At 43.3% G+C, this 21,509-nt stretch overlaps 1 protein-coding gene across 1 annotated transcript; it reads right to left on the bottom strand.

Moving 5' to 3' along the window:
- Positions 1-1,706: 1,706 nt before the first annotated feature.
- Positions 1,707-19,775, bottom strand: LOC148042480 (vomeronasal type-2 receptor 26-like). Its single transcript, XM_087702407.1, has 5 exons — positions 19,549-19,775; positions 18,818-19,106; positions 12,104-12,898; positions 2,401-2,613; positions 1,707-1,847 (listed from the first exon to the last, which is right to left on the bottom strand). Exons 1-5 carry the CDS (start codon positions 19,773-19,775, stop codon positions 1,707-1,709), a joined length of 1,665 nt encoding a protein of 554 aa, XP_087558533.1.
- Positions 19,776-21,509: the final 1,734 nt, after the last annotated feature.

The following is a 21,509-nucleotide window of genomic DNA, read 5'->3' as shown; positions in this document are numbered from 1 at the left end:
ATTTTACAAATATACATTCAGCATCACCCCACCAATATCCGATTCCGCTTTTTCTACCGGAGACAGGTCGCAAACCCCCATTCAATCCACAACTTTGACGAATATTTTAGAATGTCTAAATCCTCGATCTCGGCTTTTCTGCTTCTCCGAGAGAGGGAGAGCTACCCCCTCCATCTTGCAGCCATGTGGTCTGCTGCTTGCCTTCTCCTTCGGCTTGTCTTTCCTCTTTTCCAAGTGAATCAGGAAGTCCCGCCTTCCAAGTCTTGTAATAGAAATCTCGAGCCTCCGAAACAGAATTGAGACGAAGTCTTTGATTCTCAAATGTGACCGTAATGCCGGCTGGGGCCTCCCATTTATATTGAATCTGATGATTTCTTAGCTCTTTAGTTAAGAAAGTATAGTCTCTTCTTGCTTTTAACATCTGGGGTGGTATTTCTTTGAAGACAATCAAATCCTGGCCATCAATTCGCAACCTGTTATTGTAAAACTTCTGCATGATCGCGTTTCTGGATTCTTTTGTGGAGAAATATATAATTATGTCCCTCGGGAGCTGTCACTGTTCCGCTACCAACGAATTCTGGCGATAGATTTTCCGAATCTGCCAATCAAAATTAAGTCCCGGGCTTCCCATCACATGGCTGAAGGCTTCAACAAAGGTCTGTTTCAGATTCTCTCGCTCCTTTTCGCGGAATCCTCTGACTCTTATTGCAAATGCCTTCTTGTTAAAGTTTATCATAACGAGCTGTTCTTGAGTATCTCTAATTTTTTGTTGTAATGTTTGGATATTAGTAGTCAAATTAGAATTAGCCTCCTCCAAGCTTTCCAATTTATTCTCCATTTCAGCGGTATAATCTGTCAGGGCAGACACGGCTACAAACGTATTCGCCTTCATTTGGGCAATCTTAGACTTTAAATTACCATATAGCTCCAATACAAATTCTTTAATTTCTTGTTTAAAGTCATTAAGCATTTGAAAGAAAAATTCCTGTGTTAAGAATTCTCCAGTAGAGGGCGTAGGAGACAAGGGCAGCAATTTCATAGTAGATTCTTTAAATTCATTCGTAGATTCTTTAAGCACATTCGTAGAGAGACGCTTCGATTTTGATCTGGGTGCCATTATAAATAAACAAATAAACAGCGCTCTCGCTCCCCTCTGTTTCCCCAAAAAAATTATTTTGTTAAGGAGCGGTCTGCAGGAAGGTAAAGCCAGCTAAGTACATCCCCTATCAGTCACCAACGGAGAGAAATCGCCATTTTGAAGTCCGTTTAAACAAAGAAGCCTCTAGGACAAATGAGGCTGGTGTTTAAGATAGTAATAAAAGCATAAATCTCACAGGGGTGGGACCCGCCCGTATTAATCCTAGCTTCAAACAACTTTGCTTTGTCCTGGGGGGGGGGGGTCGCCTGTCTAGGGCTACAAAAAAAGCAGCTGAGAAGAACTGGCTGGAGATAAGGGCTCCGCTTACGCTGGATCTAATCTCCGTCCACAGCCAAAAAAGAAAAAGGCTGTGAATTACGAGTAGACCCTAGCCACAGAGCTTTAGCTCTATGGCTTCAAAGTTTTTTTTGATTTACTTCCTTTTTAATAATAAATTGTGTAGGTTAAAAAAAAAAAAAACCCCTGCTGAACTTCAATCTGTCTTTTAACTTGCACTTTCATGAAAATGTTCTGGATGGATCCAGTTCCCCAAAGCCTCCCATTTTCCTCAGTGTGACCCACCTTCCTGAGTGGAGAAGGTCCCCTCCGGACAAGGAACGCAGTCATAGCAGCAAACTGGCTCTCCTTCTCGAGCCCTCTTGACAAATCCAGGATGACAATTTTCCACACAGTTGGACTGAGGCAGGGACTGAGCAGAAAAATGAGGAATGGCAAAGAAAATAAGTTAGGATTCTCCCTCCATGGGAAATGGAGGGAGAAATGGAGGGAGACAAGTAGCCTCTGGTCTTCACTGAGGTAAATATGAAATCTCTGACTACTTTTAAACAGATGCAGGAGGGAGAACAACTGGAAGATTCTTTATTTACTTCCTCCCTTTTGATTTTGGTATTTAATATTACAATAAAGTACTTTTCTGCTTTAAACTTTATTAACGGATTGAATTGAAAAAAAATTAAGTATGATGACATATGTAAAAGATTTAGGACACTTTTATTCCATTAGATTTTTTAATATAGAATAAAACTGGTGAAGAAAGAAACCTCTGACCAGAAAGATCTTGAAAGGTTTCCATAAAACATGGCAAAGCCCTTCCACTTAGGTCCCATCTGTTGAAGAACTTCCATTAGACACCAACTGGCATGGGAGCCCAACCACCCTGGAGACTATATATACGCTTTGCCCACTTGAAATGGGACCTCAGGCTTTGGGAAACAGAGAAAAGACACCAAAATTTCTCCCACCTTATTGAGCAACTTTAGCTGTGAAAGAGCATCTTCTTTGATAGAAAGTCTCTGTCTTTTAAAATACGCCAGAATCTGTTTCCTGGGATTTTCGTTGGGGAGAACCAAGAAGCCGTGAATGCCAATATCTGCTTTTATCTCTCCATTTTGGTCCAAGTACAGTTTAAAGTGGGAAATATTCCAAAATTCATTCTTCTCCAGAAAGGGATGAAACTAGAATGGGAACATCCAGGAATTTGAAAAACAGAAAACTTTGTTTCTTATCCCACATTGAATCTTTCTTCTACAATCATCCAATCTCCAAATATGGTTAAATAGGGTAGAAATACTGCCAATATCTTAATAAGTGAATGAAAAAGTTTGAGAAAAATTTGTCAATCACATCCTGACAAAATATAAAGAAAATATAATCCACACAGTTGGGCAATTATAGGGAACATTCTAGAGCAGATGACAAATAAAATGAACAGAGAAAAAAAAGATGATCCATAAACTCTTTGAAAACGACAGGTTGATTCCCTGAAAGGATGGGTTGATCAAGAAGAAATCTTTCAGGCTAATCTTCCCCCTTGTAATCCTGATGGAAAACATCTCCAGATGTGCTAATTCTGCTTTATTGTAATGTGACTTTAACAAAAAATTTAAAATCTTTAAGAACAAATCTCCCACCAACACTTTTCTCAGCCTGAAAAGTTAGGGAGGATCCTTTCTGAATTTCTTTCTCTCCCATTATGCAGCTGCAGGATTCTCCCCTCTTATCTGATCCCTCCCTAGGCAGCCTCTCTTCTCCTCATCCCAAAAGTCATTTTCACATATCATTACACTTTCTAAATAGATTATGGGAACTCTGGTGATAGAACTGGGTTTCAATAAAGGACTCACAAAGAATTTTGTGAATTTTGTGGAAACTTGAGGGGTGGTATGATAACTAAATGGATAAAAACTGTCTTCCAAATGTTACTCAAATAATTTTTAACAATTTTTAATCTTTCCTATGAAACCTGAAGGTGATGGATTATAATTTGCCATTGGTCATCAATACGGTAAATAATACGATCTTAGAGTAAGCTAATTTGATGTGATTTAAAGAATATAAAGTCTTTCAACTTAGAAGCTTTATTTGAAACTTTATTTTAAATTTCATTTAAAAAGTTTGTTAAAATAACAATGGTTTTAAATCAACTTAAAGGCAATAATCATAAGCAAGCAGCAATTGTTGAATCGGATGGATTGGATGGACTGGAATTTAATTTGCTGCTGGCATCCCTGAAGGAGGAGTCTGGTTTGAAGGCAGGCTGCTTGGAGATGGCTGGAGAGGCCATGGACCCTGAAGACTCAAAGTGGACAGAAGGGATGACTGATGAAACGGATTCTTTCAAGAAGGTTGAGGGAGATTGGGGAATGGACTTGCCATATTTAACTGGAAAACAAAGAGTTTAAGATTCATCATGTTTCCATTTTCAGGAAGTCCCATGACTTTGGGGAATGGGAAGCAGTTGTTGAGAAAGATCCTAATTAAAATTTTAAGTAAATGTCTTATTAAGAATCAACCAAAGCTGTTTAACGCTGGGCAGATTCTGGATTGATCAGAGGTAATGAATGTGGCGGTCTGTAGTAGAGAAGAAGCCCTTATAAATATTCTGTGAGTTAAATACAACAGCAGATAACACAGAAGTTTGAAGTTTTGAAATTTAACTTTATTGTTGGATTGCCTGTTAACTACGTTTTTTATATACAGCAGATAGATGACAAGTCAAGTAGTTGCAAATTGATGTGTAATTTATAATGATGGGCCTGTTTTGCAAGGGGGAGAAACTATTATAGTTGTATTGTATTCAACAGGGGGGGAAATATGGATGTTTTTGTCTGTTTTTAATGCAGATTTTTTTAAAAAAATGTGTTGTCTACTTTTGTTTTGTCATTGTAATAGTTTTATTTTACCGGGAGATGTTCATGGAAAGAAGGCAAATGCAGCCATAAGAATCTCAGGAAGTGAACGTTCTGGTTTGAGGAGACCCCAACTCAAGGACCAGGTCCCCTTGCAGGCATCCATGCAGCCCAGCCTGTTTGCCTGCCTTTGCCGTGGCCTCCTGCTCGTCTTGGTCTGCTCCCGAATGTCCACCTCAGGCTGCTCCCGACCACTCCAGCAGCGGCCATTCTTCACCTTTTCCCTCTTTCCTTTCTCTTTTCCTTTTTCCTTCCCTTCCCATTCCCTCCATTTATCATCCTTTCCTTCTTTCCCATTGCCTTTCCTCCCCCCCTCCCTTCCCACCCTTCCCTTCCTTCCTTCCTTCCTGGGGGTCTGAGGAAGAGTCAGGGGACCCCTTTCCTCCTTGACCCCCTCCCCAACATCTGCTCTGATGGCAATTATGGCTAAAAGTCCTTTGGAAGTTGGGGCTACCCCCTCCCCCTCCCCATTGCAGAAGCTCCTCTTGCTGCAGAATTGGGACAGTTCGTTCCAACTGGGGGGGAGGGGGGATTGACCACCTCAGCCAACAGATTTCAATTGTCCCTCCTGGATCCCCCGAGCCACTCCAATTTCCCCCCTGGCCAAAGGAGCCTCCGGCTAAAAGCCCCTCAGTGGACACCCCGCGCACACGCCCCCCAATGCGGAGTTCAGAATGACACCCAAAGAAGTTCTGGGAACCCAACACCCCCCTCCTGCTGCCCCTTCCAGAGCCCAGAAAACTCCCAGGCAAAGCAGCGCAGCCTCCCTCTCAGGAGTGGGGGAGGGAATGGATGGGAGGAAAGAAGAACTTGAGGAAGAGGGAGGGAAATCCAGAGGAAACGGGGAGAGTAGTCCCACAAGGTTGAAAAGGTTCTGATTCCTCACTCTCACTCTCTTTTTCTTTTTTCTCACCCCCCTCTCTCTTGCTCTCGTTCTCTATCACACACACACGCAACGCACACACACAGGCACACTCTTATCCCTGCAAGTCCCCCTTCTCTGCCTGCTCCAGAGAGAGAAGATTCCCACCCAGATATGGGGGTCTTTATCAAAGATTCTTTTATTACATTTTCATTTTCCTTTATACAATCACTTAAATACTGTGCAGTTAAAAAAAAAAACAATAAACAACTCATAACACTTCTATCCTACATACACCCTTCCTTCTACCCCTCCAACTTTCATTTCCCCCTTCCAACAATCCCCTCTTCTACTTCCCCTCCCCCTCAGCCATTCCTTTCTCCCCTTCCCACCATCTCACCCTCCTTACATTCCCTTCTCACTCCCTCTTAATTCCCCCCTCTTCTTTCCCTCTACACCTCGCTTCGGTGTATTTCTAGTATTCATTGGTCTATTTGTTTTGTACTAAAACAAAAGAAAAATAAAAAGAAAAGAACGAAGAAAAGAAAAAAAGGAAAAAAAAGCAACAGTATCCAAGTGCATTCATTGTTCTGAAAATTGAGTCTATATTTCCACCCTCCCCCCCCACCCACCCCCTGAACCCCCCTACCTGACCCCCTTCCGACTTCCCAGGTCCCATTCCCGGCATCGTTCTTTATCAAGCAAAGTCTGGAGTATATTGAAACCAAATAGATTAGAAGTTACAAAATAATAATAATAATAAAAAAATAAAGAACAAAAAAGAAAAGAATAATAAAAAGAAAAAAAAGGGGGGGAACCCCCCCCCCAAGAAAGAGAAGTCAATATACTCTCTAATATTAACCTCAGCTTCTCATTATTTTTAAAATCTTAAACAATATCTTTACCTGCTTCCGCATATAAATTCTATACCTCCCATCCTGCCTTTACCCGTGTCCGCATATATATTTTATCCTCATCCATTGCTCCTCTCATATTCACTCCACCCTCGTGTAGACTCTCCAGATAATCTTTCTTAACCTTGTATTCAAATAACAATTTATACAAAAATCAGCTTACATTCTGGATCAAGGTAATCTAATTGAACTTTCACTACCCTTCCATCTACCCCACGCCATCCGACTCCATTCATCCCAAACCACAATCCAAGAAAACTACGATCTCCGCTCTCCTCGCCCCCAAGAATAGATCATGCGCAGTTTAAATTAAGATTCAAACAAGTCTTATATAAGTCCCATACAATATATGTCCAAATTCAGCACCGCTTCTTTCAGTCTCAGTATCTCTTCATCGGTATACAGCTTTGTCATTTTATACCAGACAGGAGTCCTGAAATTTTATTCAAATTAAAAATTTAAGAAGTATTTTAAAGGCATAGCTGGATCTTTATTCTTTACTCTTCTGCCCTTCCGGAAGGGGAAAGCAACACCCTCCGCCTTGTAGCCACGTGTCCCGCTGCTTATCTTCTCCTTCTCCTTGTCTTTCTCCAAGTCCGGGTGAATCAGGAAGTCCCGCCTTCAGAGTTTTGTAGTAAAAATCTCGGGCTTCGCAAACTGAATTGAGACGATATTTTTGGTTCTCAAATGTGACTGTGATACCAGATGGCACTTCTCATTTATATTGTATCTGAGAATCTCTGAGTTTTTCAGTTAAGAAAGTGTAGTCTCTCCTTGCTCTTAATATTTGAGATGGTATTTCTTTAAAAAACAATCAAGTCCTGTCCATCGATTCGCAGCCTGTTATTGTAGAACTTCTGTATTATCGCATTTCTGGATTCTCTTGTGGTGAAATATATAATTATGTCCCTCGGAAGCTGTCGTTGTTTTGCTACACACGAGTTCTGGCGATAAATTTTTTGAATCTGCCAATCAAAGTTAAATCCCGGACTTCCCACCGAACGTCTGAAAGCCTCAAAAAAGGTCTGTTTCAAGTTCTCCTGTTCCTTTTCACGCAATCCTCTGACTCTTATTGCAAACGCAGTCTTATTGTAATTTATCATAACAAGTTGTTTTTGAGCATTTTCAACTTCCTGTTGTAACGTTTGAATTTTAGATGTCAAATTAGAATTAGTTTTTTCCAAAAGTTCCAATTTATCCTCCATTTCAGAAACATAATCTGTAATGACAGTCATAACTCTGATCGTATCTTCCCTTGTTTGAGCAATCTTGGCGTCCAGTTTATCATATAAGTCCGATAAAAGTTGTTTAATTTCCTGTCTGAACTCTTTAAGGGTTTCAAAAAGAAATTCTTGCGTTAAGAGATCTCCAGTAGAGGGCGTGGGAGGCAAGGGCAGCGATTTTGTAACAATTTCTTGAGATGTATTATTAAGGAAACGCTTAGACTGCTTCGATTTGGGAGCCATTATAAAAAACGCACAAACAAACAAAGTCTCTGCTCCCCTCGGTTTTAAATGCGATACTATTTATAGACTTTTAACAGTTAATAAGAAGAAGTTTTCAGGAGAATAGAGCTGATTGAGTGTGTCATATATCAAACGCAGAAGCTATAAAATCGCCATCTTGTAACGCAGCTGGATAAGAAAGCCTTTTACAAAATTGAAGCTGGTATTTTGAATAGTAATAAGAAAAAAATTTACAACTTCAAGTTAATATTTGATTTTGAAGCCATTTCAAAATTTATCTGCCTGCAGTTAATAAAACTCTATTGCCTGAATATGCAGCTTTAAGTAAAGAGGCTTTTATTTTGAAGTTTAAGGCTTGGCAAAACTTTCAGTGAGTAAACATTGTAACAAGACCGTTCAGCAGATTCATCACCATTTAACTTCCAGATAAGCAAAGTTAATGAAGGAGTAAAATTCTTGTAGAAATGAAGCTAATTAAAAAGCTTCTGCTGGCCTATTGTGAAACCAAAACATATGATAAGCAATCTCTTTTGTTTTGAATTCTTGTGAATTCTTGTGAGGGTTAACAAAAAGTGTTCATTATTACTGGAGAAACCAGCCTGCTCGGCGCCATTTTAAAAGCCTCTAAGTAAATAATTTTTCGGAGGAGAAAAAGAAAAGAAGCTAAAATGTTGATAAACAATTATTGTCCACGGAAATGGATTAGCTCGTGATAAGATTAAATCAAACAAAACTTTGAACTGAGTGGGGGAGACCTACTTTGTCCTGCACAAGGCAGTTTGAAGTTGCCAGCACGGACAGCCGTTCTGCCTTGGGCTAGCCCCCCTTTCCCTGCAAGCACAAAGCTGCAAAAATCGAAGAGCATTTGCCAGCAAAACAATTTCTTCTTTCCTTCTTGCCTGAAGGATAAGAAAACCTGATAAGACGTCAGATGGAAGATCCTCTAAACAGGTACGTAGCCAGGAATTCGGAGGCAGCTGATTTTTTTGCTGCCACCACCAGCAGGCTCCTCCCAGGAAGTCCGATATGGGGGTCTTAACTGTATAGATGCCATTCATTCTGGGAAATACATGAACTATTGGAACTCTCTGCTATCACATGGGGACTATTGTTGCATCGATCGAAGCGCGTCCCAGTAAGTTAATCAGCCGGGCTTTCCTGGGATGCGAGCGAGGCTGCTGGGCGCTTGGAAAGGACTTTGGACACCGGCCCACCACTAAAAATCAAACAATGAGGCGAGGGGCAGAGCTGGTTGGAAGTGTGTGCGTGTGTGTAAAATGTGCGGAGAATGTGTGTGTGTGTGTCTGTGTCTGTGTCTGTGTCTATGTGTGTGTGTGTAAAATGGGTGGTTTCATCCAAAGGAGTTTTTGTTTCAGGTGGATCTCCTAGCTTTGGAAGGAGGAAAGGAAGGGGTAGAAAGAGAGAGAAAGAGGAAAGAATTGGAAAAAGAAAGAAAAGGAAAGGAAAGGAAAGAAAGAGGGAGTTATGGAAGGAAGAGAAAGAAAGAAAGAAAGAAAGAAAGAGAGGAAGGGAGGAGGAAGTGAATGAGATATAGTTCGAGGGATGGGTCAATAGATAAATGGAGGGAGGGAGGGAAAGAGAGAAAACGAGAGGAAGGAAGGACACAAACCGTGGCTTCAGAAGACTCTTTCAAACAGCACAACAATGTTTGAAAGGGCTGGAAGGGATCTTGGAGGTCATTTTCTAGTCCAACCCCTGTTCTAGTAGGGTCAGAAGGGACCTTGGAAGCCATCTAGTCCAACCCCCTGCTCCAGCTGGAGACCTTATATCCTCTGGATTATTTTGGTGCCTCTGACAGAGAGGAAAATTGCCAGAAAAGGGAAGGAGTTTACTAGGACAAGGCTGCCATGCAGAGGAAGGCCGTGACAGTCCTTGACTTATGACAATCGAGCCCAACATTTTGGTTGCTAAGCAAGAGCGTTGTTAAGTGAGCTTTGCCACATTTTACTCAATCCATGACATCTCCTGGCACTGACAGTCATGTGCAGGCTAGGGAAGAACATCTGAAGGCCTGTGTAATGTTCTAGTGTGCAGAAGTGATAGTTAAATGTGTGGCAGAAAGTGAACTCTGGGTGTGTTTTTCCAAACGCAATAAGTGAGGTTGAATGTGTATAGTTTTAGAAGAGCTCTGTGTGTATGTGTGTGTGTGTGTGTGTGTACATACACATACAGTGTGTAAAGTAATGTATCTTTTTGTGTGCCTATACACACACTATACCTTGTAATATGTATGTACACATATGGCATATATACATAGGATTAAATTGTGTATTTTGGATGTTCATTAGTAGTAAATAAATAGACAGGGAAATTGTATCTTGTTGACGCAAGGAGAGGCCAGGCAAGGTACCTCTTGATGTGAGTGATGTCAAGTTGGCTACACCCACCCAATCACATGACCACCAAGCCACACCCACCCAATCACATGCCCACCAAGCCACACCCACCCAATCACATGACCACCAAGCCACACCCACCCAATCACATGACCACCAAGCCACACCCACCCAATCACATGACCACCAAGCCACACCCACCCAATCACATGACAACCAAGCCACACCCACCCAGTCACAAGACCACCAAGCCATGCCCACCCAGTCACATGACCACCAAGCCACACCCACCCAGTCACAAGACCACCAAGCCACGCCCACCCAGTCACAAGACCACCAAGCCATGCCCACAGAACCAGTAGTAAAAAGATTTGAATCCCACCACTGGATACAACCCTCTTCCAATAACTGACTCCTGTTACACACGAGTGTAAGATCTGCTCACTCTTATTCCAGAGTGTCAGACATGGAAAAAGTGAATTCAGTTACAAGAGAGGAGATTTTAACTAAATGAGAGAAAAAATAGGATAAAAGGATGCGCTGTTTTAGAGCTGAGCCACTAAAGCATCCACTTCATGGATCGTCTGAGAGCAAAGACTGAGCAGCCATCAGTCAGAGAAGCTTGAACTGGGATTCCTGCACAGAAGAGGGTTTGGGCTAGATGGTCTCAGGGTTTCCTCCAAATTTATAAAGGTTGTCATGCCACAACATGTACTGTATTTTTCGGAGTATAAGATTCACTGGAGTATAAGACACACCAAGGTTTTGAAGAGGCTTTTAAAAAAAAACAAAAAACAAGTAGGTAGGTAGGAAGAGGGAGAGAAATAGAGAAAAATACCGTAGATAGGTAGGGAGAGAGAGTAGTTAGGTAGTGAGGTAGATAAAAGGATAGAGAGAGAGAAATAGAGAGAGATAGAGAGATAGAGAAATACAGTAGGTAGGTAGGGATAGAGAGAGGGGGGGTAGGTAGGTAGAGGGTTAGAGAGAGACAAATAAAAAGAAATAGAGAGAGAAATACAGTAAGGAGGGACGGAGAGAGTAGGTAGGTAGGTAGATGTTTCCAGGTGTGTTTTCCATGTGCTGGACAAGGAAATCGCTGACAATCTGCAGCACCTAAGACTTTGTTTCTGCTGGCACAGGACTTGATCAATGTAATTCTCATCAACCAGTTAAAGAGCTTTCCAAGAGGAGGAAAAAGTTTTTACACTCTGCAAACCTTCCCTAAACAGACCATTTTTGTGAATACGCCCCCACTTTTTTAAAAAAAATCATGAATATCCTGGGGGTGCTTGCAGAGTGCTCCTTGTTGGAGGGGCAAAAATGGTCCATTTTTTGCTCATTACTACCCTCCCCAGCACCCAGGAGCTCTCTGAAATCCTCCATAAGGGTATGCCATTTTGGTGAAGGGGCGGGGCTTCAGGAGGCAAAAAATGCTGTATTGGATGTATAAGATGCACCCAGATTTTCAGCCTCTTTTTTGAGGGAAAAAGGTGCATCTTATATTCTGAAAAATACGGTAACTCTTGTGCTGTTGTTGCTCTAGCCCCACCTAGTGGCCGGGGGCAGAAAAGCCTAACTCTAAGGTCTGAAGCCAGACTCCCTTTTCTGTCAGCCTTTGGAGAAGACGGAAGCAGTCGTTGTGACCGAGACCCCTGGTCATCCGGGGACGGCCTCCGTCCCTCACACGGAGCATCTCTGGAGAGATTCCAGCTGCTTCTTTGCTGGCTGTTAGTTAATGCTGCCCATCTCGTCTTTCTATTTGATTTCCACTCTTTGCATCTCCTCAGTTTCACCTGCCCTCTTCTCCCAATAAAGCATCCAGATCCACGCCAGGCTCCCTTTCATTGGAGGAGAATAGGGGGGCTCAGCTGCCTGTCCAGCTGCACACAGACCCACCTGCAATGGGGACGGAAGAAAGGGGGAATTCCACCAGGCTAATCACAAACCCACAAATAAGGGGATTTATTTTGAAAAGAATACAGCATTTTCCAATTAGCAGTGCTAAATATAAAAATGCCATGGTATCTACTCTTTGGAACCATTAATTCCCTGAGTAATTAAATTGGCCAAATCTGTTGAGATGGTTCCCCTCCTTCTCCACTAGATTCCTCCTCCAAAGGATCTAAGATTAATGGATCCATATCGGGATCCCCTTACCTGCCATGGCTTCAGCCTTGGAGACCCCAAGATCTTTTCTCCCTCCTTCCTTCCCCTCCTCGATCTGGAGGAATATGCAGCATTCAGGGCCTGGGCCAGAGTCTTCATGAGACTGTAATAGCTGTAGTCATTTTGGACCCTTAATCTGCCCCTTTTCCTCTGGGTCTCCAGTGGGGCTTTCTGGGTGCATCTTCTGCGGCCTTTGACAGAAAAGACGTTCTTTGAAAGAGAACAATGAAAATAATGATCTTGAAACTTTGCTTCCACAAAGAAAAAGGGTTCAAAGGCAGAATCTTTTGGCCTTTCTTTTGGCAGATAAGCAAAGTGCCAAATACTATGGATGTATTTGAGAAGTCTGAGCTTGTTTATTCTGTACCCGTTAAAGCTTGTGAGGATCCAGACTTTCCCCTCAATGGGTCCTGGCAGACGCATAAAAGTTAAATGGAAAGGAAGAATTCTCTCCCAAATATATTCAAATTCCATGAAGTGAACAAAGACGTTGACTTGTCTCCACTTAGAGAGGGAATCCCTGAGGGCTGCTGTATATCCAGTCTTTGAGAACAGTTGTGATATAACCACACAAATTCCATTCCTGACAAGCACAGGAGGAAAAGTCCTCATGAAATTCTCTCCCTTTTCTGTGTCTGAAGCAAAGAGGCCAATCAGGGTCCATCTGAAGTGGAGGAGCAGCTGGACAATTGCTGAGTAATGGAATCCTTCTTTGGGGTGAATGTGGTGGAAAAAGGGGAATTTGCTTTTATCACTCAGAGCCTCTGAAGCTAATAAATGATTGATCTGGAAAAGGAATGGAAAGGATTAGAGCCGTGATGGGGAACCTGTGGCATGCAGAGCCTCCTCTCCCGGCACACCAGCCACCCCAGCCCAGCTCCACTAGCATCCACATGCAGCCGCACCTCCTGCCGGCCAGCTGGTTTTGGGGCCTTTGTGGGGGGGCAGGGTGGGGGACGTGTGTGTGTGTGTGTGTGTGTGTGTGCGTGTGTGTGCTCACATTGCGCAGGAAACTCCGGTGGGCTGGAATGAATGGTCTGGGCCTCCAGTGCTTTCTCGCTCAGTTGGAGGATTCCTTCAGCCTTCAAACAGTTGCAAGGGTTTTATTTTTTATTTTTTGCTTTGAGGTTGGTACAGGAGGCTCTCCAGGGCCAAAATGGGGTGCAGAAAGTGCAGGGTTTTTTTCCCCCATTTTGGCCCTGGAAAGCCTCTTGCACCAACCTGGGAGCAAAGAAAAAACCCTGCAACTGTTTGAAGGCTGAAGGAAGCCTCCAACTGAGCAAGGAAGCACTGGGGGGGGGGGGAGGCAATCCACACTCACTTCCAGCCCACCAGAGTTTTCTGCCCCAGTGCAGAAATGAGAGACTGTCCTGTGGAGCCCACTGCCGCTTGGGCTGGCTGGCTGGGGAGGGGGCAATCATGGTGCTTAGGTGGCACCAGCCTGCATGCCCCAACTGTGCCAGGGAGGAAATGAGGGGCCCTGCTTGAATGGGGATGAAAGTACAAACACAACCTGCCTCCCTGCTCAGCTGTCGCCCACACCATTGGCAGCAGTTTGGGTGCCCTGGCTGAAGCACACTTTCTCTCATGAAATGCAAGCGTGGAATAAACTGAGCCTGGTTTGTTCTCAGTCTTTTCAGTGGCCACAAACTACTAGCCAAATTGCCATTTGATCACAAGGCAAGGAATGTTTCCCCTTTTGAATTGGAGCATCCCAGTCAGGACAAGAAAGACCAAGAAAAATAAGGAAAGAGGGGAAGAGAGCAAGGAAGCAAAAAGAGGGAAAGAGGGGAAGGAAGAATGAAGAGGGCAGCTAACAGAAGGGAAGGAAGGAGATTATAATGAGAGAGAGTGAAGGTGTGAGGTAAATCTTGCCTTAGCACTTGATTTCCAGCAGCCCTGCTGCCTTTTACCAACCCCTTGTCCCCTCCTCCTGACCTCTCCTGGTGGTCTCCCATCCTATCATTGAGGATGCTTTGGTTACAAAGCTAGGTCTTATAAGGAGAGAGAGTGGGCCTCCCTCTGACCCACATACTTTGCCCTCCTGCACACACCATTGGCAACCAAGGAGAGTAAGCACAGCAGCAGTGAGAGCACGCCCACCATGGCCTCCAAAATCAACCACAATGGGGCCCTCAATGAAATTGAGTTTGACACCCCTGGACTAACAGATGACCTGAGTGCTGCATGTGTTGCTCTCAAACTTGCATGGATAAAACATCTAGGCCAGCGATGGCAAACCTTTTTTGGCTCATGTGCCATAAGCGGGGGAGCACAGGGGGGGGGGGGGTCGTGCGCGGCCATGCTGCACCCATAATGCAATGTGTGACACCTCCCCGCCAACGTGCATGTGTGCATAACAGCTATGACCCTCCTTTTTTGCATGCTTTTTTCACCCTCCCCAGGCGCCAGAGGTTTTATAGGAGCCTGGGGAGGGTGAAAACAGCCTCCCCCACCTCCCCGGAGGCCCTCTGGAGGCTTCAGGAGCTTCTCTGAAGCCTCAGGAGGACTAAAAACGACCCTATGAGCAAATGGAAGTGACATTCGGTTTGCTCATAGGGCCAGTTTAAGCCCTTCGGAGCCTTCAGGAGCACTCAGGAGGCTTCCCTGACGGCTCCGGTGGACGAAAAACGACCCTACGAGAAAACCATAAGTCACTTCCAGTTTGCTCGTGGGGTCATTTTTAGTCCTCCAGAGCCTTCAGGGACTTCCGGTTTGCTCGTAGGGTCATTTTTACTCCTCCCAAGGCTTCAGGGAAGCCCCCTGAATGTCCCTGAAGGCTCCGGAGGGCTTAAACCTGCCCTATGAGCGAACCGGAAGTCTGTTCCCAAGCATCCAGTTTGCCCTTAGGGCCCTTTTTTTGGATTCTGGTGGCTTCAGGGACTCGGGGGGGGTGTCTGTTTTTGCCCTCCTCGGGCTCCTATAAAGCCTCTGGAGCCTAGGGAGGGCGAAAAATCGCTTTTAAAAAGGCTGCACTAAAATGGCATGCGTGCCTGCCAGGTAACAGGGCAACACTTTGCGTGCCCTGACAAATGGCTCCGCGTGCCACCTGTTGCACGTGTGCCATAGGTTTGCCATCCTGGTTATAGGCGAATTGCCAACCTTAGCCTAGGAAAGTAACGTCTTGTGAAAAGTAAAATGTGGATTCTGCCAAGGAGCCTTGTTTGTAACTTAAAATGTAAGTTCTGCATTCCCTAACAAAGCTCTGAGTTATACGCCAGAAAATGTATTTCTTTTCCCTTCTAAAGTCCATTGTTCTCAGAGCACTGAGAAAAATCATGAAATTCACATGATATCAATATATGTTTCTATAGCAATGACGTTCTGTGCAAGCTGTGTGAGCTGTAAGATGTGGAAAAGTTTTTCTCTCTCTGCCTGCTCTTTTAAGGCGGGAGACCAAAAGGTTGTCCAGTCTTTTGCTTTCTGCAGAAATAAAAGCTGATAATCCGTAGCCTCATCTTCAGAGTTTCACTGGACTTATCAGATTCTGAGCTGCACTCAAAAACCTTCCACAATGAAGAATGCTGTGTTATATTTGGGGTCAGATCAAGTCCACAATATTAGATTTTAATAAATAAAATCTTGTTCTCAGGAAAGCATTAGAATCATTTGTTAATTAGACATTGTTTTAAATATTAAAGACAGAATATTAGCAAGATTGTATAATAAAAGCGGAAAATAATAAACAAATTAAAAAACTATAAACAATGTAAATCATATTACTGTATCTCACCCCTACAATTTATTTCAATTAGATTAACATGTGCAAATGCCAACTGAATTATTCTATTCCAATAAACGGCCTACTATAATTTTGAGGGTTGCTGCATATTTTAATGCTTCTATGGCCCAGATTCTTTGTGGAGGAATCTTTTTAGCTTCTTCTCCAGGTGTACAAGTAACAAGTCAGTTCCTAATACAGTTTGTCAGTTGTACAATACAAGATTGGTCTTTAATTGAAGTTTTCTCTGTTCTAACAGCCACAATTTTCTGAGTCTGTCAGTTTCCATAGATTAAATTTAATGCCAATACCCATATTTTCTGATTTTAGGCAAAGCAGAAATTGTGAAAATTCCCAAATCAGCTCTGAGGGGCAGCAGCTGGAGTCCTTTTGTCCACCCCAAGATAATCCTCAGCGGCTGGGATTCACTTGGTTCTGCTGGTGGTTTCTCTCTGAAGCCCCAAACATCAGATTGATGTAAGAACATGGGGGAAACCTTGGCCTCACATACTTCAATAATTGGGGCTGAGGAAGCTGGAGAGCTATGAGGTTTTCTTTTAAGCACCACTTTCACTCCTGTCTTTGATCTAACTGAGCTCCTTTGAGGATGAGGGAGCCAAGATTCAGTCTCAGAGAAAACTACCCCAGGTAAGGAAAGGTCTTACTTGCTCCATTGGCTGACCATCTATGGCTACGATGTCATTTCCCAAAGGCCATAACTTTTGAGCTTGATTTATTAAGTATCAGATAATCATTATGAGAAAAGAACCCAAATCTTCCTCACAGGTTATATAATCCAATGTGTAAGTATGATAATATCACAGTGTAAATCAGCATATTCCAATAGGTATTTAGGATGCTAAACATATGTGCCTATAACAGAAGTTATAACAAAATGAAACGGTTGGAAGGGAACTTTGAGGTCTTCTAGTCCAACTCTCTGCTCATGAAGGAGACCCTATTCCAGGGGTCCTCAAACTATGGCCCGCAGGACAGATAAATCCCACTGAAGACATTAATCTGGCCCACATGGGACCATGAGGCTTCCCCACCCAAATCACCCCGGCCACCCGCCGGCTGAGTTCATGCCTTACCTTCGCAAGGCCCACATACTGAAACTGCAAAATTAATAAAAAAGCATTTGGCTGGCTGAGGGTTTCTGGGGGCCCAGGATGCACGGAGGCCTCAGGAGGGGAAATGGTGCCCACTGCCTCAGCTTCTGAGTTCGAGCTAAATGGAACACAAAGCCATGTTGCCTGGCATGCACAGCCTTGCCTGTTGCTCTTCTGGGTTTCTGGTTCACATGTGTACACAATGATCAGCTGGCATTTGCATGCATTGCAGTGCCAGAAATTGGAAGAGGTGGTATTCCGGTTTCCACAAGTGCATGCGCACCAGCCAACTGATCATTGCACGCGTGCATGCCAGAAACCGGAAGAGGAGCTGCCTGGTGCGCATGCACACTGGGCAACTCCTCTTCCAGATTGCGTCCCTGACAAGAGCACTTGGTGCTGAAAAGGTTCTCCATCCATGCACTATTCCAAGGGTGGTTTTTCCATGACATTATAAAGCGGTACCAATACTTCACGTGATTTGGATTCTCTCCTTCTGTTGATGCAGCCTAGGATTGCAATGGCTTTTTTTGGCTGCTGCCACACATTTGAGAGATTGTCCACTAAGATTCCAAGATCCCCCTCACAGTTACTGCTTATTGAGCCAGGTGAAATTGAATTTCATTTTGTTAAATACTCCCAGTGTTCAAATCTATCTAGATCCACCTGGATCTTGAGCCTTTCTTCTGGGGTGTTGGCTATTCCTGCCAGTTTAGTGTCATCTATAAATTTGATGAGTTCCCCATCTATCCCTCATTCAAATTATTGATGAAGATGTTGAAGAGCACTGGGCCTAAAATGGAACCGTGGGGTTCCTCACTGCTTGTTTCCCCCCATGCAGACGTAGTTCCATTGAGGCCCACAGGCTGAGTCCATCTGGGGGTGATGCTGTCTATCCCACATATTTTTAGCTTTCGAAGAAGTAGATGCTGGTTGACTTTGTCAAAGCATTTCTAAAATCCAAGTACTGTATACTACGTGCACTGCCTTTTGCTGGTCCACTAAATCAGCCATTTTTGTCAAAGAATGAAACATTTATTTATCATTGGTTTCTGGATCCTTCATTCGTTGAAGTAAATTGTCAATATCTAGACTGAATAACAGGGGTTCAAATATGCATCCTTCCCTTCCTCCTTGGTAAGTATCAATCCTTTTTCTCATGGCTCCATTGAGCCCAAACCTCCCTCTTAAACAAGGACCTGGAGAAAGAGCTTGGATCAGGGCCAACAGGCTGAGCTCCATTTTGAGGGTAATCAATTTCCTACATAATATTTGTCGGTTAATTTTGACATCTAGAAAACCAGAAGAACCGTGTTTTACTTTGCTGATATAGATTAGATATTTCAAGACAAATTTGTTACCAATATTAGATTATTGGCATGCAATCTTTCTTATAAAATTTATATAGCTATTCACTACCTAAAACCTTCTGTTTCTTCTGCAAGGAATGCATTTTTCTCAAGTTTTACTAAGAGGATCCAGGCATACAATTCAGACACAATATATGCTAATCTATTTGGCCTGTAAGTGCTAGAGTCCTTTTTATTCCACTTTTTAGATAGATAAAATGCTACTATTGCCAACTTCAATCCGACTGGATATTATTTATATGTGGAAATGAAGATGCCAATAGAGACCCCAACAACCAGGGGTATTTTTTGATCAGTTAAATAGTTGGTAGAATGTCTTTTCCAGGGAATGAATTGCTTGCATTTCAGGCCTTTTATGATTAATCTCACCATGAACATAAAGGGTAAAATAATATGAAGAAAATCAGCTCTTGGATTCCATGGAGAAGACACGACTGCATCTATTGCTCACCCACCACCACCCACCCCTCACTTTATCAGATGGAGAAAAACCCACACAAACCTGTGGGATTTTGTAGGTGCCTCCTAATGTTGATGCCTGGATGGAGATTTCCCTGGTAGCTGCATCAAGAAGAGCCAGAAGGTCCTCCTTCCTTCCACAGCCGTAGCTGGGGACATTGGCTTCTCCAATAGAGAGAATGTCCAGCAAGGCATCTGAAGTGCGGAAAGTGCTCCAATAGTTGGCATGGATGTTGTAGCCCAGTGTGAGATTGTGCAGGAGCTGGGAATTCTTGTTGACCATTTGGATGTTGAGAATGAATACTAAGGCATCTGTAAAACCATAAACATCCCTATTGTAAAAAAAAAATGTTATTATAATGGGCAGCAACAAATACTTTTAAAAAATATATAAGCTTCCAAAAGCCTACTGAACCTTAAGCCAACATTGATCCAAAAGCAATGATCAGTTATACAAATATGGAAATGGGCTGAGGTACGACAACTTCAACTGGTTCCACCACTACTTTAAATAAAATTCATTATTCAAGTGATAAATTAAGGATTGAACTGAGAGAGGAAAATAATCTGCAACCCTTTCAGCTTTTTTTTCAGGCCTATTTTTCTATTTGAGTTTCTTTCACAAAATCAGACAAAAGAGAGAAGCTATGGAAAATCATTGAGGACATTAGACACAATCCCCAATATAGGCAATAAATGAAAAATAAAAAAAACAGAAAAGAAGGAGAGTGTTAGAATGGAGGGAGTGCAAGTCCATCACCCTGAATTACTTACAAATCACGGAAAACAAACTGAACAGAAGGAGCCACGTTGAAAAGCAACTTTGTGTGCAATTTTTCCAGTCCACTGATGATTATGCCAATGAGATGGTCTCCTGGGCTGTAAAAGCTCTGTGGTTGTTTTCCATCCTGGTGCTCCAAACTCTGCGGGCATTTCATTCCCAGCTTCCCAGAGACTGGATGGAACAAAAGCAGCAGCAGAAGCAGAAGCAGGAGGTCCATCATTCATGGGGTGAATCAATCAATCCCCTTCCTGTTTCTAAAGAAGAATTAGAAGAATTCAAAGGAGTCTCACAAGGTGGAATATGATCCAGTTGCTTTCCTGATTCAAACACAGAGAAACACTCAGCTTCATCTGGAAAAGAGAGAGACGGACATTCAAGAGCACTGACCCTGCCTGTCCCAAAACTCCCTATTTCTCTGCCCAAAGTCTCCCCTGGAGGATTCGGCCAAAGAGTAGAGCTGAAACTTTTATCATAATTCTGCCTCTCAGGAGGAGAGATCCCTGGATAATTCAACTGGGTCCTGGATTCAAACATTCTTGGGAAATTCTCTGGAGGGAAATTAAAGGGAAATAATCCCCATATGGCTCATAATAACAGGGGCAGATATTGAATTAAACTGGTCATCTAGAATTGAGAGGTTTGGGGTCTCCATGCTTGAAACTGGCCCCGGAGGGAATACACAGCACATGTGGATGAAGCTAACTAGAAATGTGACATTTGTTGCCATCGTGGTTAGAGAGAAAACCCAGGAGACAGTTAATGCCCCAGCATGTCACGGATCTGAAGTAGCTGCCTGTTGATTCCATGCCAACATTTGCTTTATTTTGAAAGTCAATGCTCAAGGGCACCCCTACAAAAGGGCTGATGCAACAGTGTGGCCAGACTACAAGAATCAAATCAACTTTAATGGGAAAGTAGTTATCAGAACTTTGCCTAGTTGAAAAAACACCCACAAATAAACACACAGAGAGGGAGAAGTCAGAAGAAACCAAGTGGAAAGAGATGGAGAAATCAAGGCTGCCCCCACAGCAAGGGAGGAATGAAGGGGGGGAGAGAAAGGGGAACTCAGGAGCCTCGTGTTGCAGATGGAAAGCCCCCTCCAAGTTCCATTTTCTGAGTCCTTGGAAGAGGGGAGTTCATCCCATGTTTCACTGCCACCTGTTTTCATGCATGACATTTGGGAAAGCCAAGCCCCAGACCCATAGAAAAGGCCCAAGATGGCCAGGAAGGAGGTGGGGATCTCAGGCACCTCACCCCATCCCTGATTCCTTGGGAGAGACTATCCTGATTTAAGGGTCCTAGGGCTGATTTTCTGGGGGGGCGGACGGCGGATGCAGCCCCTGGGGTTTCTCCAGGTTCACTTTGTGTCTTTACAGGAGAGGCTCCTGTGGGGGAGAAGCCATGCAGGGCTGGGTCTTCCAAGTGGGGAGAGAAAGATAAAAACCAGAGATATAAAACAAAAGGTAAAAAGGAGGAAGCCTAATCAGGAATTAGCCAAACAACCCAGGATTCATCTGCAAAATTGTCTCCTGCTTATTCAGAAATGTATGGATTAGCCAAGTCTTGGTGCAGAGTTTAACTCCTGACACAAGGGGAGAATACAGACCAGCATTTTTAAGACTGGGAACTTGAAGATGAACTGACTTTAATTCCCAGAATTCCCTGGACAGCTTGATGGCCAGTGAATCCTGGGAGATGCGTTGTTGGGTGGGGAATTCTGGGGGTCGAAGTCCATTCATCTTAAAGTTTGAAAAACAAGGATGCAGACCAACAACTCTCCACACGTGACCTCCATTTTGGAAAACAACAAACACACCTGAAGAGACCATCAGTCATTGGCCGGCTTGCATAAGGCAGAAACCATGGATTTTTATGGCCATCAGATGTGAAACATGCCACAATTAGTTGGACTCACATATAACCCTAAGACCCTGATCATGGTTTGGAAACT

Source organism: Thamnophis sirtalis, unplaced genomic scaffold, assembly GCF_051295495.1.
Source record: "Thamnophis sirtalis isolate CommonGarterSnake01/CBP01778 unplaced genomic scaffold, rThaSir2_p1.2 scaffold_15, whole genome shotgun sequence".
Taxonomy (NCBI): domain Eukaryota; kingdom Metazoa; phylum Chordata; class Lepidosauria; order Squamata; family Natricidae; genus Thamnophis; species Thamnophis sirtalis.
The sequence above is the reverse complement of the archived record's forward strand: the minus strand, read 5'-3'. Positions and strand labels throughout refer to the sequence as shown.

Excerpts from the sequence above, each read along its gene's own strand:
- LOC148042480 (XM_087702407.1), bottom strand. The coding sequence starts at position 19,775 with ATGGACCTCCTGCTTCTGCTTCTGCTGCTGCTTTTGTTCCATCCAGTC. Across the intron at positions 12,899-18,817 it reads GCACCTACAAAATCCCACAG|ATCAATCATTTATTAGCTTC; the intron begins GTTTGTGTGGGT and ends TTCCTTTTCCAG. Across the intron at positions 1,848-2,400 it reads AGCTAAAGTTGCTCAATAAG|TCCCTGCCTCAGTCCAACTG; the intron begins GTGGGAGAAATT and ends TTTTCTGCTCAG.